The sequence below is a fragment of the Athene noctua genome, chromosome 13 (assembly GCF_965140245.1).
Source record: "Athene noctua chromosome 13, bAthNoc1.hap1.1, whole genome shotgun sequence".
In the NCBI taxonomy this organism is placed as follows: Eukaryota; Metazoa; Chordata; class Aves; order Strigiformes; family Strigidae; genus Athene; species Athene noctua.
Genome location: NC_134049.1, coordinates 898,829 through 922,637, shown reverse-complemented (window position 1 = coordinate 922,637; position 23,809 = coordinate 898,829). Strand labels below are relative to the sequence as shown.

General features: G+C 38.2%; 1 protein-coding gene across 9 annotated transcripts in view; it reads left to right on the top strand.

Moving 5' to 3' along the window:
• CGNL1 (cingulin like 1) overlaps window positions 1-23,809 on the top strand; it is a 63,161-nt gene that overhangs the window by 25,111 nt on the left and 14,241 nt on the right. For all 9 annotated transcript variants that reach the window (XM_074917458.1, XM_074917454.1, XM_074917455.1 and 6 more), the window contains 4 exons: window positions 13,606-13,812; window positions 14,077-14,181; window positions 20,378-20,530; window positions 22,110-22,280. In XM_074917458.1, coding sequence (XP_074773559.1) covers window positions 13,606-13,812; window positions 14,077-14,181; window positions 20,378-20,530; window positions 22,110-22,280 — 636 coding nt within the window. The remainder of the gene's footprint in view (window positions 1-13,605; window positions 13,813-14,076; window positions 14,182-20,377; window positions 20,531-22,109; window positions 22,281-23,809) is intronic.

Below are 23,809 nucleotides of genomic sequence, written 5' to 3'. Positions count from 1 at the left end.
CCTGTCTTCAAGCAGTTACTACGTTTGCTTCATTGCAAACTTTGAGAGAGAATAGGTGGGAGTATAGTGCAGGGGACCATTTGCTTGTCTTGGGTTAAATGGGATCACTGAAACCTCGAGGATGCCCTGAAGAGTGCCGGCATGCTTTGCCAGTGATGCTGTTGTCATTAGTTTTGATGTTTCTAGCAGTTCTCTGCAGTTCTTTGCAACCCACTGTTCGTACCTTCAGCTCTTTGTGTCATGTCCTGTTCCCCGGCTGCGTTGTCCCACCTTGTTCCTTCAACTACTTACTGCTAGGGGTTTTTTTTGTTTTATTTATTTTGTTTTATTTATTTTTCATTTATGGAGCTTATCTTGTTTACTGAATGGTCAATGAGTGTCAGCACACGGGAAACGGCAGGGCGTGGGTGTCTGGAAGCAGACAGGAAGAAAATAAAACTGAAGGAACTGCCTCTTCCAGCATCAGCAGGAAGTCTCTGTGAGGGGCAGACCAGTAACAGTTTTCACATGTGCATATTTGTTACTGTTTTCCAACTGTTGTCCTTTGTGGTGAAGTTATCTTTGTAGAGAGAGCAGCTAGGAATTTATAGGAAGATTTTTTTTGTAAGGGCACAGTTCTCATAAAATTTTTGAGCATTATTTTTACCATGGCAATTATTTGTGTCTTTTCTGTCAAATATTTGACAGAAAATTTCTACAGGCAAACTGTGCTTGACCACTGTAAGTCAAAATTGTATGCCCAGTTTTATGTTAGAAGTGTCCATGCTAACTTCTATCCTTTACCTCATCGGTGTTAGATGAGTTGCAGTTATCCTACTGGTTGTGGCTGAAAACGTAACAGAGAACTGAATTAAAATTAAGCTTGAAACTTGAAAGGCGTTTCCAAAGGTTTGTATACGTTATGAGCAAAATAGGAGCATGTGTGGAAGATGCAGGTAATTACTGTATGACTGAAGTCTGATAAAGTACGTTCTTTTAAAGGATTGTTTTTAAATGTGCAGTTTTCTTCAGTGGTTAGAAAAGTTTATATACACTGATTTGTTTATGCAGCCTGGGACTTCTACTTGAGATTGTTTGGCTTTGCTTAAATGTGTTGTTTCTCTTTGTTTACATCATCGTGAAGGCATTTGACTCATCTGAGCTACTTGAATTGAATTAATTCTTTTCTCTTCAAGAAAAGTAGAACATTTAAATTACCATTTTTTATTATACAGTAATTGTAGTGACAGCTTAACCTCAGTGAACCATCTTTCAAAGTTACTGCATGGTAATTTACTGTATTTCAATTATGGAACTGTAATTACAACTGACAAGAAATGAAAGAGTAGTCTGTTTGGCATAACAATAATAGTCTGGGAAATGGCTTCTATGACTGAGTTGCTGTGGCTTAGAGATAGTTATAAATAGCTTTTATTCACTTGCATGACATGGTCTATCTAATAGTAAATTTAATAAGATGTTCAAAAGTGAAATTTAATTAATGTTCTAAGCACTAGTTCTGCTCTTCTGATTTTACTTCAAGTGATTTTTGTTGGTTTTGTTTTTTAAGTAAAACTTTCATCATGCATAATTGGAAGTTGTTTTTTTTTCTTTTTATTAATCTCACCTAGAATTAGTACCCTTAATGATTTTTTGAAGCGCAGCATTATCCCTATGCCTACTGGCTGAGACTAATTGTTGAGTTTGGTATATCATCAGGAAAGTATTACCAGTCTCTGCAGGGAGTTAGATGAGTGATCTTCTGTGATCTTGCATATGATGTTAATTATTGGTTTTATAATTAATCTGGAATACCCAACAGTGTGTGTGAAAATCAAGTTTTATACAATTGAAGCTGCTTGACCTGTTAAATTAATTTTGTTAATATTATTGCAGCCTGGAAAGATTTATACTGAATGGTGGGATACAAGAAATTTACATCAAAGATTAGTGGAAAGACCCGCTCTGTTGAATGTAAGGAAGAAATGCTGTAATAGTGGTTTATCATCCAGCAAATCTGGATGCTGATGTTTGATAGGTCAGGGCATATAGGAGTCTGTATGTACAAGGCTGTTAGTTCTTGTGTTGTTTCTATATCATCCAAATCATACACTGAGTGAGGGTGTTTTGTGAATATGCATTAGCCTGAAAAGGAAGCTTTTGCAGGGAGAAAGGAAGTAATTTTTGTGCCAGTGTCAAATCAGCAGAATTTTTCGGCTGTTGGAGACATCAGATAGCTTGGCAAGTAATGTACAGTGCATTCAGTCTGTGTGATTAGAACGCCACGTAGAGCTGTTTTGAAATCACGTTAGAAATATACTCAAGGTTATCTGGTAGGAGAACAGAGCAGGGTTATTTGTCACGTGCGATTCTGTTCTCATGGTCACTGATGTGGTGGTAGGTTAGAGGTTTGGGTTTTTTTTTTTTAAGTAGATATTTTAAAATAAAGCCACAGATATTAAGGTATTAATTTTCTTTGCTACAGTTTAGCCTTTTAACTCAATTTTTTGTTATGTCTTTTGCCTTGTGGTAGTCTTGAGGTGGCTGTGGTTGTTCTTAACTTCATTGCTTGTTTATTGAGACTGAGACCAGACTGTTTCCATCTAACAACAGTAGCAGTTTTACTCTACCATAACATGCTTCTGTGGCTTAATAATTGCCTTTAATAATAAATTAAAAACATCTTTGTAATTAAAAATTGATTTCTCCGTAGCTGTAAGTGCTAGAGCAGAAATGACTATGAATCCACTCCTGGTTTTAATGTAGTGCAAAAATTTACATTATTTATTTTCACCCTGCAACACAACGGGCCAGAATTGTAGTGCTTAACCATGAGGGCTCTGTCACTGTAGATGAAGTGCCACTGTTTCAGTAAGATTTGGCTATAGCTATTGGAACGTCATACGGTAGGTGAAAGGTAGCAAACTGCAACTAGTACTGTTCTAATTCCACTGAAATTGTATCCGCTCAGGAGTGCAGTTGCAGACTGCACAGCACTGTCAAATTTACATCTGTTTTGGGAAGCAGTCTGCACATATTACGCTGTTCAGAAAAAGCTGTAACCATCACATTATGAACAGGCTTATCTAAGCCTGACCTTGACTCATTTATTCAGGGTTCATCATGCTTCCGACCTTGTCCTCAAAATGATAAAACAGACACCCAAGAGTTTAGAAGCTGATACATTTATCAACACATTTAAGAATGTAATGAAGCTTGTAGTGATTTGAGCTTTAACTGACATGTATGTGTTAAGACATGTGATATGATTAAAGAGAAGAAGGAATTTTACCTGAGCAAGTGGTAGGAACAGGACAAGACAGTGGTTACCTTCTGCACATGTTACAAACTAAAAGTGTACTCCTTCAAAATAAGAAAATAATGCACAACTTTGAGCATTGTAGATGAGAAGCCATTTTGGCTTTGTTTTTTCCCTTTCTCTACGAAGTGATTGTGAATTTAGGTGAATTTAGCAGAGCTGTAAAGAACTTTGAAGTGAAAGTGAATATTGAATCTTTTTCTACCTAACCTGATACGATATTTAGAGATAATAAATCTCCCACAAACAGCAGAAGCATAACAAAAACTAGTTAAGTATTGTAAATGATACAGATCTATACAGTGTATGCCTGCCTCGCAGAAATGGCTTGGCAGATATAGTATAAATGTAAAATGAAACAACTACATTTGGTATATTCTGAGAACCTAGTTTGGAAGAATGTATAAACACCAGTGGTTACCCCAGTTACTCAGGGTAAAGTGAAGACTTAACTGATTGTGAAGCATCACAGAAACACTTTAGGACATAAAGTGATAGACAAATTTAATGTATATAACTGTAAAATTATATATATGGAAAAAACCCAGTAGGATCCAGACTAACTTGTGCTATTCTAAGGTGAAATCTTGGGGTCATAATAAATAGCTTTATAAAACCATTGTCTTGATAGCAGTAAAAGGAACATATTACAGGAATTACCTGGGCATAAGAACATCATTATGTCCTTGTATACATCTACCTATAATTAATCTGAATCTCATCCTGAGGGCTGTGTCTGAGTCTAGTCCATTCACCTCAAACAAGATACACAACAACTGAAAAAGATTTAGAGAACCAGGATTTGGAATGTCACTGGTGGGTTCTTTTCTTTCCTCTGCTTGCCTGATGCAGCCTTTGCCATGTTGAAATAAAACTTTTTGTTTGTTTGAACAGTAGAAGCCAGTTAGTAACTGATCTAAACTGTATACAGAGTCAAAGAATAGTGCAGTGACCAGTCCAAGTCAAGGTTTCCCATTTCATGATCTGCACATACCTCCACACCCCCTGAATTTTCTGCTCTCCTTTACCAGCTTTCTAAAAGCCTGAAATGTTTTTGATTGATTTCCAGTGTGGTCCTACACAGATGAGGTGGGGGAAGGAGAGGGAGGGTGCACAGACAGAAGTGTGATGGTGGAAGGAAGGGTGCAGGCACTCCTTAAATAGGCATTGCTGCTGGAAACAAATATTTTAGAACTGTATATGGAAGATCTGGGAGACAAATTTCATTTGTTTTGCTGTGTCTGTTCTGTGAGTGGAAAGGAAGTTGTTTGGTAATAGCATCAGACATGTTTTTAGGCACCCATTAAATGAAATACCAAACAAATTATGGAATATTAGCTTTGTTGTCAACAAGAATAACAAATGTGCCCCTAAAGTACACTGAGGATGTCACTTGGTGACTTTGGTGCTAAAGCAAGCTTTTTAGGTTCCAGCTCCTCTGGTCTGTCTTTCATTTCCACACAATTTACTCCACTTATTTAGTTAGAATATGTGTTTGTTTAGATGCAGACAGTACCATGAAACTATAACTGAAGGGATTTTTATACTGTATGTAGAGTCAAGAAAGCTTCTGAGCAAAACTGTCCTGCAAAGCTCTATTTGAGTTGGATTGGACCACATCTAAACAAGGAAAAAAAAAAATGTTTATCTGTAATAGTCATTTCACCATTGTGAACCTTATTCAGGCTGGACTATTTCAGCTAGTCCAGGTTGGGAAGTGGGGTGGGTTGGTTGGTTGGTTGTGGGGTTTTTTCATTTCTGGAAGTTGGCAGGAGCCTGTGCAGTTGTCCTCTTTAATACCACCAGGAAGCTCTCTAATCCTCATTGGCAGAAGACAGTATATGTATGCTCGGTGCTTTGTCCTGTGAAGATAGAGGTTTGGTTTTCTATGTCTGTGAAGTGTTTGACTGTGTTAAGTCCATTCAGTGGGGTACAATGTGAACACAAACTAGTTAATATTTTACTCTAGTCTTTGCAAGAACTTCTGACCTTGAAAAAACTGTTCATGGAAGGCAGTCTGAGTATGCCACGATGCATAGCTAGGAGGATAAAATGACATTGGTGTAGCTACTGGTTGAGAGGTTAATACTTTCCTGGCTCTGGATTTTGTAACTGTGTAAGTGTTAGGTCATGCCTATATTGAGAAATTTTGCTTAATATGCTCTGTGTTTAAAAAAAAAAAAAAAAAAGTCCTCAATTTTAAGATGCAGGCATTTAACTCTTTCATTACATCTCAAATGAAAACCCAAATAGTTTTGGAAATAGTATTAAGGATATGATACCATTTAGATCAGTGAGAATGGCCTTACGAGAAAACAAGTCTTGCCTCTAAAGTGTCACAAGTGAGTAATTTTTAACCAGTTAATAGAGTGGCTCTGGCTGAAATGGAGGAGACAGTCTGACTTGATTATAAATTTGTGCACTTGCTTACTGAATAATCTCTTGAAACACAGTGGAGGATTCAAGTTGGTTGCAGCATACCTCAATAAGATAAAAACACACCGACCCTTTTAATAGGTAACTAATCATAGTTAACTTCCAAAGACACACTATGTGTTAAAGTAGGCTAGGCCTCACTTTGAGATGATGGGAAGGATTAATGTAATCACTGTAAGGCTATTTAGTTTCTTTTCCAGAAGCCTGAGTTGTTTGTTTGTTTGGAGGGGAGGAGGTTGGTAGCTTACCACTGTTTTGCCTTTAAGGAGTTTTCACATTCCTTTTTCAGAGGTAGGAGATTTTGTTATCCATGCTATCCAGTGTTACTGTGCTGTTCATCCCAGGGTTTCCCACTCCTTTAAGAAGTAGTATCTGGGGTTAGAAGAATTGCCTAAAGGTACGTGGTGTGGAAAAATACCAGAAGTACAAACAGAGCTACAGAAAGAAATAAAGACCTTCTATTTGTATTCATGACCTTGAAAAACTCGATGACTATACCTGAATAATTCTGATTTCAGAAGCTCTCTTTACTGAAGAGCAAATAAAGATTACAATTAAAGGGCTGTCCCTATGTTGAGACTTACTGGTTGTCTTTTTTCCTTGGGTGTCAGTCTTTGTGTGTAGGTTGCTTTAGTTTTTTTTCTTTTTTTGAAAATCCCCTGCATGTTACCTAGAGAAGTCAGTGTCTAGGGGTTTTTTTTTCTTTAAACTTGATTTGTTTATATACAAAAAAGAGAGGAAAAGACAGGAGAAAGGGATTTGATATCTCTGTGACTTCTACCTCCTCAGGATCATCTGAGGGAGCTGGGGACATCTAAATCCCTGAAGCCACATGAAACTTCTTACATGTAGTTCAAGAAGTTAAACAACTAGTTGAGCAGTAGCCTAAAAAGGTGGCCCATAAGGCTTCAGAGTTGGTTTCAGCAGACAATATCTTCCTTGATACCTTAAGTGTTCCACACCAGGAACAGAATGAAGTGAGCACCCATGCTATTACCTTTTTTCAGGCGGTTCTGGAAGATTATCATGTCGTTTACTTTGATTCCACAAGTATGAATATGGAAAGAATATCTGAAAGTCTGATAATTCCATTTAAAAAGTTCTATTTGTGCTCTAACTCATTTTGAATGGAGATTTATTCTTTAGATTTCTACTTCAAGTATGGCAATTAAAGAACAAAAAGTTAATTGGTTTAATTCAGTTTTACTGAGTTGATCTTGATTCTGAAAGGAAATTTAAAGTTTTTTAGAAAAATTGGCTGAGTTGTGCCTAGTAAATGTTGAATCTAGTGAAAATTGTAGCCATTCTGTGAGAATGAGATCCTTTGCTTGCCCTCACTTCAGCTCTTCCTGTATTTTGTAAAAGGACTCTAAAGGTCCTGTACTCCGCTGTCACTGCCGAAGGGGGATTTCTCCAGCTGAAACACTGAAGTCAGCCAAAGCCATTTTTTAATGATCAGTTACACAACCACTCTCATGTCTTTGCCAGTGTTGAGGGTGTGGTAAAAAAAAAGGTGTGGAGCCACAGAACATTTTCTGCATTCCTATCCAAGATGGTTTTTGCTGGTATTTAGGTTGAAATCAAATATTGCATTTGCATCTTGAGGACCCTGTTTGTGTGTTCTGTCCAGTTTCTTTGGGTTTACACAATAATGAGTGGTGGGAAGGATTTTGATGCCTTTCGTACAGTAGCCCTTGATATATTCAGGGTACAATTTTCCTGACTTGAGTTGCAATTGTGCACTCGAGACTTTGGAAATCAAACCCTAATGTTTCAAATCAAGCACCAAGGAAATTAAGGAGCATGCAGTTATTTGTCCCTCCTGGAAAGTTTTGGTTGAATCTTGCCTCAGAAGCTCTTTAGCAGAGACAAGAACAGGCTCCAGATTCTCTAGGGCTGTATTTGGGTACCTTAGTGGTGAAACTATCCTTTGTCTTACTGCTTCACTCATTTCTGCAGCAACAATCCCTTCCACTCTCAACTCTTGATTTGTTCTCAAGCTGATTGTCTAATCCTTTAACCTTCAGAATTAAAATGTATGAGAACTATTTAAAAATTTTGATGATTATTGATCACCATAGATTATTTTCCTCTTGTATGATTTCTTTTGTGGTCAGAAACTGATCTTTTATCGTGGACCTTTCTTTTAGGATTTGATAACTTGTTTTATTCGTGGTGATGTGAGTCTGTTACTGGGCTAATAAGTAAAGCTACTGCATGTGCACTGTGGCACAGTGACAGTGTCAGAATGCAGAAGCTCATCTTTGAGCAGTCACAGAGGACTTTGTGTTGTGGGACCTCATCATTACAGCTATGTTTGCTTTCTTCTAGAAAGGCTTCTTTTTCTCTTTTCATCTTTTTTTCAGAAATTTGCAACCCATTTCCAGCTTCTTTTACTTAATCTCTGTAGCTTGAGTCTGCTGATAAGGCTTGCTCAGTCTTATTAAATCGTGAGTTTAAACATGGTAATATTTGAGAAAACGTAATAAAATGGTTCATGTATTCAAAAACAATAAATGGGAAGAAGGTAAGAGTGTGTTTAAGAAGTCTGCAAGAATGTGGATATTGAAGAAGATATTACTCCTTTAGAGTGATGGAATTTTAGAGCTGGAAATCTGAATGTGAAACAGGCTAAACATAGGGAATAGAAGGCCCTGAATGCCCTGGAAGACAGAGAGAGGACAGCCAGATTAAAAGGAAAGACAAAACAAATGCAGGCAAACAAACGTAACAAGGAAGATGCTGTAGGGTTCTAACCTTACGTAAGTGTAACTCCGTAATATGATAGAATAAAAAGTTGGTTTACTAAAACTTACTGCCACAACTAGCAATTGGGAGTTAAAAGACATAAGCATGGTTTATGTATCATAGGGAAGAAGCTGCTGTCTTGGAATTGAGATATGTTAATTTTAAGATCCAAAGATCCCCCTTCAATGCTTGAAGCGATTTTTTTCCCCCCTGTTTTTTTGGGGGGTTGGGGTTTTTTGTTGTTTGGTTTGGTTTGGGGTTTTTTGTATGGCAAATATGTCTGAATATACAGTATTTCATTCCAGATTTTGTCTTCAAGAATCTTGTTTAACCAGTTTTGTCTGTTATGTGCTCTCTATGTGTTTATGTATGTAATCTCATTTCAGTTCTCTGAATAGGCTGATCCACAATTCTGTGAACTAAAGATGATTTTATATTAACAACATGCTTGTTAATGCTTCATGTTCCACTGAAGTCATTATTGTGACCTTTACCCGGTTCTGTTGCCATGGGCTAAATTTATATAAACTTAGTTAAAATGATTGCCAAAACTTTACCCACATCCCCAAATACCAAATGTAGCACCGTAAAGGATCTATGAATGGGTACTAACAGGAGTCATTAACTGAGGTATTGTCTTTAAGCCTTAAGGATCTTCTGTTAACCCAGTGTGCAGCACCATTTCGGGTGTGGGCTAAGGGATGTGGATCCACAGCACAGTCTGTGCATGTGAGTTCTCCCTGTCTGGATTTTTTACTCATTTATACTTACTAGCCCTATAGTGTTCACTTATTCTTCTGCATATATCACTCTAACCCACTCCAATTCAGTGCTTTTGCAAACAGCTTTCAGCTCCTTTTTTGAACGTGTGAGCCAGTCACTGAATTTTAAATGAAAGCTGTGCCTTCTTGCTCATGTAGACAGAACCAGACAGAATAGGATTACCGCTGGCTGTTAGCAAATACCATCTGTTGTACAGTTTAAACTGTCTATGCTGTCGCCGCTTTCCATTTTAGCCTATGAAGTGCAGTAATTGGCATTCAGAATTTATCAACATACATAGTAATTGCTCTGTAATTTCAGTGCAGTGGTTTTCGTATCTTCCACTGGCATGTTTTGTTGGGGGACTTCTCTGCAGAACATAGTGGGTGGGCGTTCTCTAACAACAGAGTGGTAAATTTAATGTATGGTCTCTGTGTGAGTAATATTGCCTTCTAGTTGCTCGTGGCGGGTTGAGTACACTGCCTGTGTGGTAGGGTTCTGTAGTCAAAGGATGCAGAAATCCATTTCTGCTTCAGCAGTGTCCATGTGTGATCGGATAGCTGGCCTGAACCTAATGTAGCTGTTCAAGAGATGGACAGGGATCTCTCTCCACCAGGTTCTCCCCTGATGGTGTTGCTACAGGGTCTGTCAGAACTATGTTCCAGTGCTTGTTTCCTTTGTGTATCTTTGCTCATGATACCTCCGCTCTTTTTTATCATGTTCACCTGTCTTTCCAAGACCTGGAGGGGAGGTAGAAGGTGACAGGGAGTGTCAGGTAAGACTAACAGTGGAGAATAGGGGAAGGGAAGAGGCATGGAGATTTTTCATACCCTAAATTTTCTGTGACAGTATGCTACAGGGTATGGTATGTATTGCCAAAAGCTGTTACAATCCAGAAGCTTCATTTATGCCAGTGTTCTGCATATAATTCTCATTATACTGGGGATAAATGAATATAGGGGTTTTTTTAATCTAAACACAGCTGTGTAGTTTGACTCTCTTGGAGAAATGATGCTATGTGTGCATTTTCTACTTATCTAAATTGTATTTCTGTGGTTTGACTTTGTTTAAATTTCACTATCAGATTGAAGATACTTGTGTGTTGTTTTTTGTAATATCCTGAATTATACCCTGAAGGTGATCTTCTGTGCCTTATATATATAGTACAACTGGGTAAGATAAGCTGATAGGACAGATACTCCTGTGTTTCTTTTCAGACTTATCTGAAACATGTTGAAAAGACATTGAAACAGTAGTGTACAGTGAAATGTGCATCGTGACAAAAATTTCTGCTGCTGTCCCCAGAAGATACATAAGAAAAAATGCCCACTCTTCAACTACAATACAGTAAAGCTTCCCATATATACTAAGAGTTCTCCTACCATCTTGAAAGAGTGTGTGTGTAAGGGTATATATTTATTGTTGGTATTTTTTGAAGACATACCCCTTCCAGGTGAAAGAAAGGAGTTTTGTGCTTAACATGTAGAGAATTTGTTTGGGAACAGTTCATTCATGTGAAGGTGTAACCCTTGTAATGATACCAAGGTCATTAGAGACCTGGTGTTGGTCGCTTGGGCAGCTTTTACTTATATACCCAATTTATTTCCAAGATTCTAAATTGGCTTAATAAAGACAATACCTGCAACTTGCCCTTTATAATTCTCTACCTTATATATATGTATGTAAATATTCACCTAGCACCTTGCTAACTTACTGAAATACGTAGTGAGAGAGAGAACAGCAGTTTAGTTTTAGTGACTTGAACAGTATCCTGAGATACATACAGCAAAAGGCAGGCTGGAGCAGATCTCTAGATATGACTGCATCAGTGTAGGCTGAACTTAATTTTGAACCTGTTAAGTTAAATGTGTGTGTATTTATGTGTATATTTATGTATGTAGATCTGGGGGTTTTGTTTGGCTGTTTGCTTTTGTGTGTGTGTGAGTGCATGTACTTCTAAGTAGATAATGCTTCCTGTGCTGGAAAACCAGAGCAAACCATGGCAGCTGAGGTAGTGGAATCTTCAGGTATGGTGTGGGTCTGCTGCAGTCCTCTCACTCTGCAGCCCTGTGTAGGCGGTTGGATGAAAAAGAACAGACAAATCAACATTCCTTTCCCTGAACTCCCCAGCATGCCTCAGCTGCTTTCACTCGGCTCCAGAAAGGGGAAATGAGACAAAAAGGAGCCACTGGTGGAGTGCTTGCTAATTAGTAAAACTTTGCTGTATGCAAAAAGCAAAAATTAAAGGAATATATAAATGCTATTGAAATTTCAGTGTGTGAGAACTTAAAGCATCAACAGATTTATTTCAGAGCTTTTATGTAGTTGTATACTTAGAAGAACAAGTTTTTTCAGTATTTTCAAAAGTCCAGAACTTGTCAGCCTGCTTATGCTGCCAGTTTTTGTATAATAAGTTCATTGACCCTGTAGACAGTCTGAGTGTTTTCTGAGTTACCGCTTTATCAAACTAATTTGCATGATTTTGAAGCTGTTGCTTGCTAGAAAACAATTTAGTGAGGGCGCACTTTGTAAATACCCTTTTATATAACTTTGCTTGTTCCTTTTGGGGGTGGGGAGGGGAAAATCAGGACCTACAATCAAAAAATAATGTAACTGAAAACAGATTCTCTTGCTTGCATAAAATATTCACAAAATAGTTTCTCACCAAAGTACTCTGTAGGATTTCTTTTGTTTTCACTCAGATAAACACAATTTCACATGCAAAAAATGTTATGCTTCAGTAATTAATGTGTAATTACCTATTGTCACCAGATAATGTCGAAGCCAAAGGTATAAATGGCTTCAAAAAGGATTAGAGAAATTAACGGATGATACATCCATGGAGGAAAAGCAGTGAGAGCTGAGAGTGTGTAATGGGGAAAGGATCACCCCATAGCCCTTCCTCTTTTGTCCATAAATACCAGCTATGGCCACTGGAGAGAATACTGGTCTGGATCGACTCATGTGTCTGTTCTGTGCCCTTACTATTGTTTAAGGTCTTGATGTAGAAGGATGTAGAAGGTGGTGGGCCTGTACAGGAGAACCAGATCTTTGTACAGAGTACTGCTTTGTGTCAGACCCTGAGTGCCCAAGAACAAGAACCACAATTTCTATCTCGGGATTCTTTTATGTTCTTTGGGGGGATTCTGACTGACAAGTCATTGAAGAGCAAAGATTAAATCCTTCCAGCTCTTACTCCACAGAATTAAATGTTTACACGTACGTACCTGGTCTGTGTTCTAGTATAACAATCTAGACCCATACTCCCACTCGTGGTTTCCACAGTAAATGGTAGGGTGTTTGGAGAGGGTGAGTGGTCAGACTAAGGTGATGATTAGCTCTGAAAGGTGACATGCTGCAGCCAGTTGTCCTGCTAAAAAGAAAAAAAAACACCACATGTAATAAATTGTGTTGAGTAGCTTATTATAATTTGTGCTGTATATTGATTTGAGTTTATGAAAAAATACTAAGTGTGTCTTTCTGAATACAAGTTGAACTCGGTAGTTAAACTCCTTCCATCCTTAGGCAGCAGCTGTGAAAAGGAAGCAGAGCTGCTCCTGAATAAGTACAGCCCCAAGTGCGGGCTGTGTGGCACGCAGGTAGGGCTGCACCAGTGCCCCCCCTAAGGTACTTCCAGTCTCTATTGCTTGTTCATGCCTGCTTCCCATCTGCTCTTCTGTGCTGGCACACCACTTTGTGGGACTGTGTTTTGAAATGGAATGGGGCTTTTTTCCAGGAACGCTTCCCACCTTCCTTTGGGTTTTTTTGTGTGTGTGTCAAGACCTCTTTATCTGTGTGTGTATATACTACGGTTGATCCTGTTCATTAAGTTGATTTACTCTGCAGCCCCACAAAACAAACAGTTGCATGGATGTAGAGTGTTGTATGTTAGTGCTTGGCATAAGCAGTGGGGCGAGACTGCCTCAGTTTTGTGTTGCTGTGGAAGTCACTCTTCATCAATATCTTCTTCCTTAAAGGTCCCTACAGCTTTTGATGGCTGTTACAGTTTTTAGATTACTTGGAATTACCTAACAACGGAATTTGGTAATGAAAATATTTTAGGGCAATAAAGAAGAAGATGTTAAGGTGAAAATAAGTGATGGCAGCATGAGACTGTTCAGGTGTTCTATGTTACTTTAGCACGTAGTTATGCCTGAAAAAAAAATGTTCCTTGTGTGTTCTCTCACAGTAATATGAAAAATAAGATACATGTTTATAATGCATACAGACTATAAGGTAGATTTTGTTGACATTCTAATGTTACATCTTAGCTATATTTGCTGTGGTGCCATGTGAAACTTCTGTTGGAAAACAGCTTTTTAAATTTTTTTTTTTAACATAATATGATTTGTTTTCACTAGAGTGCTGCTGTCCTCGCCAGTGAAAGAAATGCTGCACAAGAGGTGCGGAATTGTATAGAAAACCAAGTCAAAGAGCTGACTGAGGAAAATGAACAGTTGAAGAGAACAGTTGATGAGCTAGAGAGTAAAATTGTAGAGTTGCATGAACAAATTGATCATATGAAAGGAGAAGAAAATTCAGTGAAGGAAAAAATAAAGAGATATGAGGTAAGTTACAAAAACAAGCCCCTGATTTGCGAAGGATACGCTGTAGAATAAAAACTGACAAAGGGAAGGCTAAGCATAACCAGCAGGTTGTCAAGAAGCAGGATGCAGTTTGCTGACATGTATAGGAAAGATTTCCCCGGTGAAAACCAGTGTCACAGCTTGGAACTGGGGAGATCAGTGATAGGCCGGGGTGAACGTACTTTATACTTGTCAGATTAAAGGCCTTGCCACTATTTCTGAATGTATGAAATCATATCATTGCAGGAAGAGAAGCAACAATTAGAAGAAGCTTTGAAACGTGCTGAAAATGAGGCAAAAGAATTGGTAGTGTTAAAAGGGTCTTTGGAAAACCAGCTAGAAGATATGCAGGTAAGAGCAATTTGGAACCTTTACATTTTAAAATTCCTGTTTGATTTACCTGAGTCACCATTGCTTTCTACAGAGTAACGTCTCATTCTTTTTGAAGTACACTTTGTTTTAAAGTCCAGACTTCACTGCAATGTTCAAATGTTTCCTGAAAGCATAGCATCATCTAATTAAAACAGTTTTCTTGCTCAAGTTTTTGGTTTGGGGTTTTTTTTATACTTCCATGGATCTAGCAAAATTTCAGGGATATTTATCACAAAATGAACTGCCTAAGGTTTTATAAATCTGTTTTATTATTTTGAATGTTTCAGTTCTGGTTGTGCATGGGTATTTACATGTTAGAAGAATAAAAAGCTGTGCTTGGATATAAATAAAAATATTGGTAGTAGACAAATATCAGAAAATGGGCTTTCCCTTTTTTCATTTTTTATGAACCTGTCTTATTTTCAAATGTTGCATAGAACTGGTATATTTCATCACAAAACCAGAGAAACTTGACACCTATCACTAGGACTTGCAGCCTCTTAAACTCTGCATGAAGTTCTCTTTCCACCTTGCTCCGTAGTCTACTCGGTATCCAGGAAAGAATGTGCTTTCTCCCAGAAATTAATCGTGTGGGGAATGCACCTGCTTCAGAGCAGTGGAGAGGGATGCTGGCAATACTGGGTATGAGTGAAAATGGAATGGTTCAGATGGAGTGAAAATTCAGATCTGTTTAAAGAGATGAATGTGTATAAATCTTAAAACTCTTCTTATTGACATCATATTCTGTATCTGAAAAAGTTGCAGACCTAATCTTTCCTCTTTGTAATTCACCTTTTACACTTAATGAAGAAGCATCTATTTCTACAGTATCAGGTAGTTTAGAATTCTTAGTTTTGCTTCTTGAAACAGTTTTTAAGTGATTCTATCAAACAAATCAGACTCGAAAGTGAGATACATGTACATTGCTAGGGACCCTTTTTTAATTGAGCAGATGTTTTCCCCATGTCTTCAACACAAAATTTATGTTACTGTTCTGAAAATATGAAAACTAAACTTGTCTATAAACGGGTTATAAACCAAGGGAAAGTTGTGTTAACCAGCATGTTCTCACAGTGGTTAATTATGGTAAAAAGAAAAAAATAACAACAAGAAAATACTACCATGTCTTCAAAATGGAATGTGCTTCAAGAATATAAGGTTTTAACAGCATGGGAAAAGAAGTTTTGTTTCTTGTTTTTAAACCAATTTTCCTTGTAACTATATCAAGAAATGTTTCACCTGAGGCTTTTGGTTGGTTGTGTGGGGTTTTTTTGTTGTTGGGTTTTGGGGTTTTTTTAATCTCTTTATCTCTTCTACCTCAGTGATTTTCCAAATCTGCTCGTGTGCGTTGCTGATGGTGTGCACAATCAGAATAGATGGCCCGCTGCTCCTCATCGCCCTGCATTTAGCACTGTCCTCTAGAACTCCCTTCAGTCACAGTCTGGCTTGACCTTCCTGCGCAACATGAATCAATACACCATACGCAGCTCCTGCATCTTGATTAGCTTTGGGTCAGGATGCTTGAAGAGTGTGTTCTGTCTTTTCTGTTTACACACCCTTCAGGGCACCATGCCAAGTAATGCTGCTGCCAGGCTGGGTCTGCAGAGATATCTAGGAAAGGTGACAGATAGAAGAGTCTGTCTCGTCATTTTACGTCTGATTTCTGGCACACCAAATTTAATCCTCTTTCTGATTCTACTCTTCTTGTCCACCAGATACAAGCACTAACAGACTTCAGGATGTAATCAGCAGTCCCTTTTGTTTAGAACAGTTCGGCCTTTCTGTCTTCAGATTTGTGCTTGTTGTAATGAATAATGTTGTGCAGTAGCTGCTTTGGCCTTGTGTTACCTTTGACAATTTAGATGACACACTTTGGCACAGTAATAATGCTTATCACAGTGGAAGCTTAATTCCTGACTGGCCCATCTTGCTTTTTACGTGGTACAAATTACTTTTAATGGTGAACTAGTGTAAGACAATGACAACATGAGCAGAATTCTAACAGTTACTGTAAACATAAACAAATCTATTCCTCTTTCATCCTGAATTTCTAATCAGACAAGTTAAAGCTGGAATACACATCACTATTATAGACAATTTGTTTTAATGCTTTTATCTAAAATCAGCCTCAGTATATATTGAAATTTTCTTTATGGATGGTCAAGCAAGCAGTACCTTTTCTAGTGTCCCGTACTGTGTTTGAACCTCTTGTTTTAGGGTAGCCTCCTCTATGTAGTCTACTCTTTCAAGAAATGAAATACATCTTTACATTTTTGCAACATTGAGAAGACTTTCGGAAGTTTCTTAAGAACTTTTGGGAAAGGAAATAATATAGTTATTATGCACCATAGCAGATATGATACTGCAGTATATTAAAAAATATCAATTATACCAACATTATGAATGGCAATGCCAAGTATTTTGTGCTTTTTAAATTAAACAATCGCAATACAGAATCCTTTCCGTGGGTGGAAGAATATGAAACTTATCTTTTCGTTGTGGTAAATAATGGTGGCATATAGAATCTAAGTTGAAAAATATTCTTAATTTTCTGTTGCCAGTTGAAAGAAATTATTAGTTTTGTAAAGAGAAGGTTCAGTTTTATGGCTCCCTGTCTTCCAGACCACTGTCTGTCCACAACCTGAAGTTGAGGAATACTACTGTAGAGCTAGTCTCGCTTGGGCTGAAGCAACACTGGTGCTTCTTCACAAAGTAATTGTCACTGCAGGTTGGCTTTCAGTTGGCAACTGGCAAATGTTTATTTGGCTGGCGGTTCCACTGTAGCTGTCAGGCCAGCCAGTTCCAGTGAAAAAAACTCAAGGATTTTTGTATGTGAAGGGGTCTCAAATTAGAGGTAACACTTGAGTTGATTATTGAAACTGTCCTATAGGACATTCCAAATTTCAGCTATTGAAATCAGTACAGTGTATTGAAAGGCCAGACGCTGAGGAAACGGCAGCAGTGGACAGTCAGTGGCACCGTTTCCATCGCGTTGGTTTTTAGTACCCGAGTTAAGAGATAAAAACGGAAGTTCAGTTGTTTCTTGCATGGCATGTTAGTCTACCTCAAATATTTATGATAAGCTAGGCATGCTAATTTTTATCAGTATTTGTCTCTTTATCACCTAATCTAGGAAAGGGAAATACCATATCCTAATTTGTGTTGTTGATGAGAAACTACATATGACTTGTTATTTCCCATGAATAATATTAGAAGAATGAAGTAATATCTGTTTTAATGCAGGAATTTTATTAAACAAAGATAATTTATGTTGCAATGCACAGTTTTAATGAGGAATATTTTTATCCTATACCTATGTTATCAAGTTTTCTGCTGGCTACGTTTTAGCAAAACAATAATGACCTTTTTATCTTTTAGTGGTAATGTCACTATCTGAAGAATAAATGATTCTGTGGCATAGCCACTAGTTAAATAATGCAGATCATAGTATGGGCACCTATTAAATCGATTCTGAGGAGAAAATCATGGAATGGTGGGGTAAGCCAAACAGTTTTTTCAGGCAAGTAGAATTCATCAGGCCCAGAGAACATGAGCTGTTACACACTTTTCCACAGAGAATGGTTGTGCATGTGAACCACCCGATCATGCGTTAGAAACTTGTTGATTTGGTAAGAAACAACACTGCTGTAATTTTTTTTTCATTCTTGTATTTTATATATACCCAGAGAAGCCTTTGCTTTCTCCAGTCACTAATAAATATGATCTACCAGAAGGGGAGGCTGGAAGATCTTTAGTGAGCCCAGGAAAATACTTAATCCTGTGATTCTCACGGCACATCAGGCGGCTCAACAGATACTGATGCATCGCGGGAGGGATGTGGGCATGGGAGATTTTAACAGATGTGGGGGGAATGAGAGCATGAAGCTCCTGAACTTTAGTTCCCATGATACTCTGGAGCAGCATTGCTGCTGCCAGTTTATTGTTGAACTAACTGAAAACAAACTCAGCAAAATGGAAATTTCTCCTTGGAACAGGTCAGTTATCTAGGAATTGCATGTACTATTAAAATAATGATGATTACAACTTCACAACACTTGCTAATTTTTAGTTTTATCATCTTATTTAATAACAAACAGTAAAAATACCTTGATAAGAATGGGGAGACAGATTTTTTTTTTTTTTTTTTTCGGGATGCCAGAATATAGCTCAAAGGAGGAGCAGCTAAATTTCAATCTCAGGCATCACAGTCTGACATAGCTGAAAATCAGGCAAAAGTGAGCATGATCTGATGAGAATTGAGGTGATCCACTGCTTGCATCAAGCCCCCTATTATTTTCTTTAAATATTGTTATTATTCATACCCATTGTTACTTTAGCAACTGCTCTAGTTAGTAGATTAATTTCCTTCTCACAGTAGTGATTTGTTTGGTTGTTTTTTGGGGTATTTTTTGTTGTTGATAACTCTGAAGTAAAGAGTGTGACCAGCTTTGCTCTGAGGTTTACTTCCCTTTTCAGGACACTGGCAGTGCAGAACAGCATCCTGCTGGCACCATTATTGTGCCACAGTGTATTTCACCGATCGGTGGCTGCCCAGTTTGTTTCTCAAGGGTGTGTAAACAAACAGTAAAGTTAAATGATCTGTGAAAGGCTGATGGAGGGGGACGAACATGAGGCTTTTATAACCTGTTCAAATATGGCACATTAGGAGGGGCCCAAGATTTCAGCAGCTTTTAGACCTGAAGTGCTAAAGCTGAACCTTTTCAAGGTTCTTAAAATCCTTTGGTGTCAGCTAAACCAATTCTGATGTAGAGTTAGGCTTTGCAAAACACCATCTCTTAGCCCCCAGCGTGTTTTAGGGTTATGTATATACTTCTCAGGCATCTACCGTAACTCCGTGTTTGTATCAGAGATGTCTTTTCTTGACAGGTTATACAGAAAGTAAGCGGCAACAAATCTAAAGAAATTTCTAAATTCTAACATCTGATGATGTTCTTTCTTTTCTCTTGGAACAGTTATTTTTTGAGGTTCTGATCTGTATTGCCTGCAGAAATACTACTGTGTTCTCTTATTTAAAGTTTTTGTAATAAAGTAAGCATCGTAGGTATTAGATATGCAACAAAACATTATATTTTCAATATTAAAATGTAAAACAATGTTTTGGAATGTTTTTACAATTTATGGTGATTTTAATTATTTACGTTTTTCTGTTGGAACAATTTAAACTGTCCGTAATCGGGTTTTAATCAATTTAATAGTGTCTCTCAGACTTAATGAAAACAAACCCTTTTTCTAGTCTTGTAGTGTCTGTTCAGGGTAGGGCTGTTAAGGTGTTTTACTGTGGAGGGAGAAGGAAGAGGTGAGACTCCCAATATGCAGATGGAAGGTAACCTGCTTTTCTTGTGTTGGAAGGAACTAGTGACAGTCAGTCATTCTGCTGATGTATTTAGAACTTGGAGGGTGGTAAGTTCTTAAACATCCTGAATGTGATAGCAGAAATATTTGGAGCTCCTTGTAGATAATCATGCAGCATAGCTCTGCAGTTCATTGAAAATTTAATCTAGATAATGTAGGTTGGGTTTGAACATTAATGGCAAAAGTTCTTTCAGGAAGGGAATTTCTGTGCTAGGAGCTGCAAAATTCTGTTTGCACAGCATCTGTCACAATGAGACATCATCTTGATTAGGGCTTCTGGGTGCTGTAGAAGCACAGCAGCAGGAACAAGAACACCCCACTAGTTACTTCTCACTCATCATAGGAACTTTTTTTTTTTTTTTTTTAAACTTAGGAAAATTTTTAAGGAAGCATTAAAGGGAGTATAGAGAAAAATGTGACACCTGAAATGGATTTTGAACCTTTTGCAGGAGCTAGATAGGTTCTGCTGATGCGTGCAACTGCAGGGGAGTATATGCTTTGTGGGTAATACAGTCATACAATGGGTCTATAATTGGTCCTACAGATGTTGCAACAGTGCTTTAGGAATTTATAGGAAGGATAAAGTACTGCATCACTAAAATAATGTTTGTGCTATACTGGTTAGCAAACTGTAACTTCATAAACTTTTTTTTTATTATTTAAGTTTGTCCTAATGTCACAACAGGTGGCACTATTAATGCTGCACAGTGTGTTGTATAACATTCCTTTAAGGCAGTAGAAAAGTGAGTCTACATTTCTTTTCTTTTTTTTTTTTTTTTTTTTTTTTTTTAATCTACTACAGGAGAACATCCGTTGTATTTCTCAGGAACGGCAACAGTTAACTCAGCAGTTAAAAGATGAAACTCACCAGAAGGAACAGTTAAAGCAGATAAAGAATGAAATGGAGAATGAACGATGGCAACTGAACAAAACTGTTGAAAAGTTACAGGAGGAGGTATGAGTTCACTCCAAAGAGGCTGAAGGAATCTGAATATCATAGAATCACAAAATGGTTTGGATTGGAAGGGACCTTAAAGATCAGAGATCTCAAAAGAGCAGAGTAGAGGGAGAGAGTCACTTCCCTTGACCTGCTGGTTATGCTGCAGCCCAGGATATGGTTGGCTTTCTGGGCTGCAAATGTACATTGCTGGGTCATGTTGAGCTTCTTGTCAACCAACACCCCCAAGTCCTCTGCAGGGCCACTCTCAATCCACAAATCACCCAGCCTGTATCTGCGCCTGGAATTGCCCTGACCCATGGGCAGGACCTTGCACTTGCCCTCACTGACCTTCGTGAGGTTTGCAGGCCCCACCTCTCCTATCCCCGTCCCTCTGGATGGCCCATCCCTGCCCTCCAGCACGTCAACCCCCCTACACAGCTCGGTGTTGTCAGTGAACTTGCTGAGGGTGCCTCGATCCCACCGTCCATGTCACCAACAGAGATGTTAAACAGAGCTGGTCCCAAGCCCTGAGGACAGCCTCATCACTGCTCTCCCCTGGGACATGAGCCATTGACTGCAACTCTGAGTGCGCCCAGCCAGTTCCTTCTGCACCGAGTGGTCCATCTGTCCAGTTCATGTCTCTCCAGTTTAGAGACAGGGCTGTTGTGTGGGACAGTGTCAGATGGTTTGCACAAGTCCAGACAGATGACATCAGTTGCTCTTCCCTTACCCACCGATGCTGTACCTCATAGAAGGCCACCAGGTTCATCAGGCCCATAGTGAAGCCATGTTGGGTGTTGTATATTCACCTCCTTATTTTTCATGTGCCCTGGCACAGCTTCCAGGAGGATCTGTGCCATGATCTTACCAGACACAAGCGGTGAGACTGACCGGGTCTTACTTTTTTCCCTTTTTAAAAATGGGGCTTATTTATCCCCTTCTGCAGTCAGTGGGAACTTCACTGGAAGTTCTCTTATCTAAGACAGAAGCAAATGAGCTGCCAAGCTGTGAAGAAAGAAGTACTTTTTTTTTAAATGTGTAAAACAAAGTGGAATGCAAACTTACTATTAGCCTCTTTAACCTAGAGACTATCAATAAAAGCTTTCAGGGCTGGAACAGTAGTTGGAACACTGCTATCTCAAAATACTGCTGTAAAATAGTTCTGTTTTGTTTAAACAAGATCCCAGATTTGAGTTCAGTTCTAATGTGTGCTACAGGGATATTTTAGAGTTTTACAGCTGATTCTTAAAATGCTACTGCATTAGATTTATTTTGCCATCTGTGTGTAAACCGTATAACTTAATATTGATGTACTGTAGTGTGACTGTGTACTTCATTGTGTCAGCCAGTTGGAAGAACTGCTGACAGACAGAAAGAGAATAGTTTTGTCACACACTGTATTGAAATAACCTTACCAGTTTTCATGCTTCTGCACATAAATTCATTGGTTTGGGAACACGCTTGATAAATTTTCCTTTCAAAAATACTGAGCTGAATGTTGAAGCTGGAGAAAAAGACCTTTTGGTGTATTAAGCATGATAGAACTTTTTGTGGCAGTGTTTTAGGAAAAAAGTTTTATGTGCTTTTTTCCCAGATGTCTGAAATGGCAGAGGTCTCAAGAACCTCAGCTCTGGAGCTTCAGAACCAGCTTGATGAATACAAGGAGAAAAATCGCCGGGAACTTGCAGATGTGCAGAGACAATTAAAAGAGAAGAACCTTGAGATAGAAAAATCGCGCCTGACAACCATGAGAATGCAAGATGAGGTAATGACTCACAGTTCAGTGACAAATTCTAACCTTTGACCTAGAATTTAGCTCAGATAGTTTTCAAGACAATGAATGTTTGCTACTGTGCTTTTGTGTACTTGATCATGAGAGACTGATCCCAGTCAGCATGCTTTTGAGTTTCATTCTTCGTGATGATGATCAGCATGTTTCTCCCGCCAGGGAAATGGGGTTTCCTGTTTGTGACAGATAAATGCAGTGTTTGACAAGGGAATGTGTCTTAAGTGATGTGATATGGATTCCACTGATGATCTGCTGCTCTTTTAATGCCTGCTACTGTAGGAATTGAGAACGTGGAAATATTCTTGAATTAAGAAAAAAAAAACCCCAGCAGTTATTTAGGAAAAAAACCCCACCAAAACCAACAAAAAAACCCCAAATTCTGGCTCTAAAGGAGTTGACATACGTTCTGCTCTTCCTTCATATGAGCCATGTTGTGGATTTAAATGACAAAGGTGCCTGCGCAACCAAGAATAAGCCACAGTCTTGAAGTGGCTTATGTGAATTTTGCTGTAAAGGCAATACAGCCTTTGAAAGAGCTGCATATTCTTGTTCTGCAGCTGGAAAAGCTATGAGAATACACACTGGTCACGGATGTTTTCTGTAAGTAGAACATTTTAATGGTTTGATTTTTCCAGTTCAGAACTTTTCATATGTTGCCTTCTCCCCTTAACAAATTTGTTTGAAATTCAGTTTAAAAGAACAGCAATAGAAGAAAGTATAGTTCCTACATATTATTCTGTCTTCCTTCTATATTTATTCCATTCAGGGATAGAGGGCCTTTGTAAAGGGATGAAGACTCATAATGAAATGTGAAAGATAAAACTGGGATATTGAGAACATGGCTCATAAATCGAGTAAATGAGACTAGAGAGCTTAAAAGATAGATATATCTCTGTGTGTATGTCAATATGTACATATGCTGTGTTTACATTTGTTATGAAATTATTATGTCTAGTGTTAGCTTTTACAACTACAAAAGAAATATTAATAAAAAATTTCAGAACAAAATAAACCTTCACTGTTTGACACAAAGATAACCCAAACGCTGTATAAAAACCAAAATATTACTGGCTGTGGAATTCTACATGTCCATGAGGCAGTATTTAAAATCCTAGGGCTTTAAAGATGTCATATGGCAGCTAGCTCCAAAACAGGGAACAAAATCTGAAAATACAGGATAGGCAGGTTAAACCACAGACTTTCTAGAGAGACTAGATATTCGGGATAATTGAAAGTCCTAATTATCTCTTCCTCTTTTGTATTTTCTATTAAACAAATAGTCTTTCCATTCAATGTGAAAGTCTGTTTTGTCTGTCAGGATCCTCGTGAGTAGGTGTCCTGGTACACAAAACATTATGCTTGAGAGTCTCAACAAAAGCCAAGGATTGTAAAGATCATGGCAACGCAAGTATCATCTTTTTGTTCTAGCAGAAAAATGATGAAACAGTCTTGCAAAGGCAGTATGGGAGTTCTTCATTGCTGGGTCTCATACGTTTTCTGGGGAT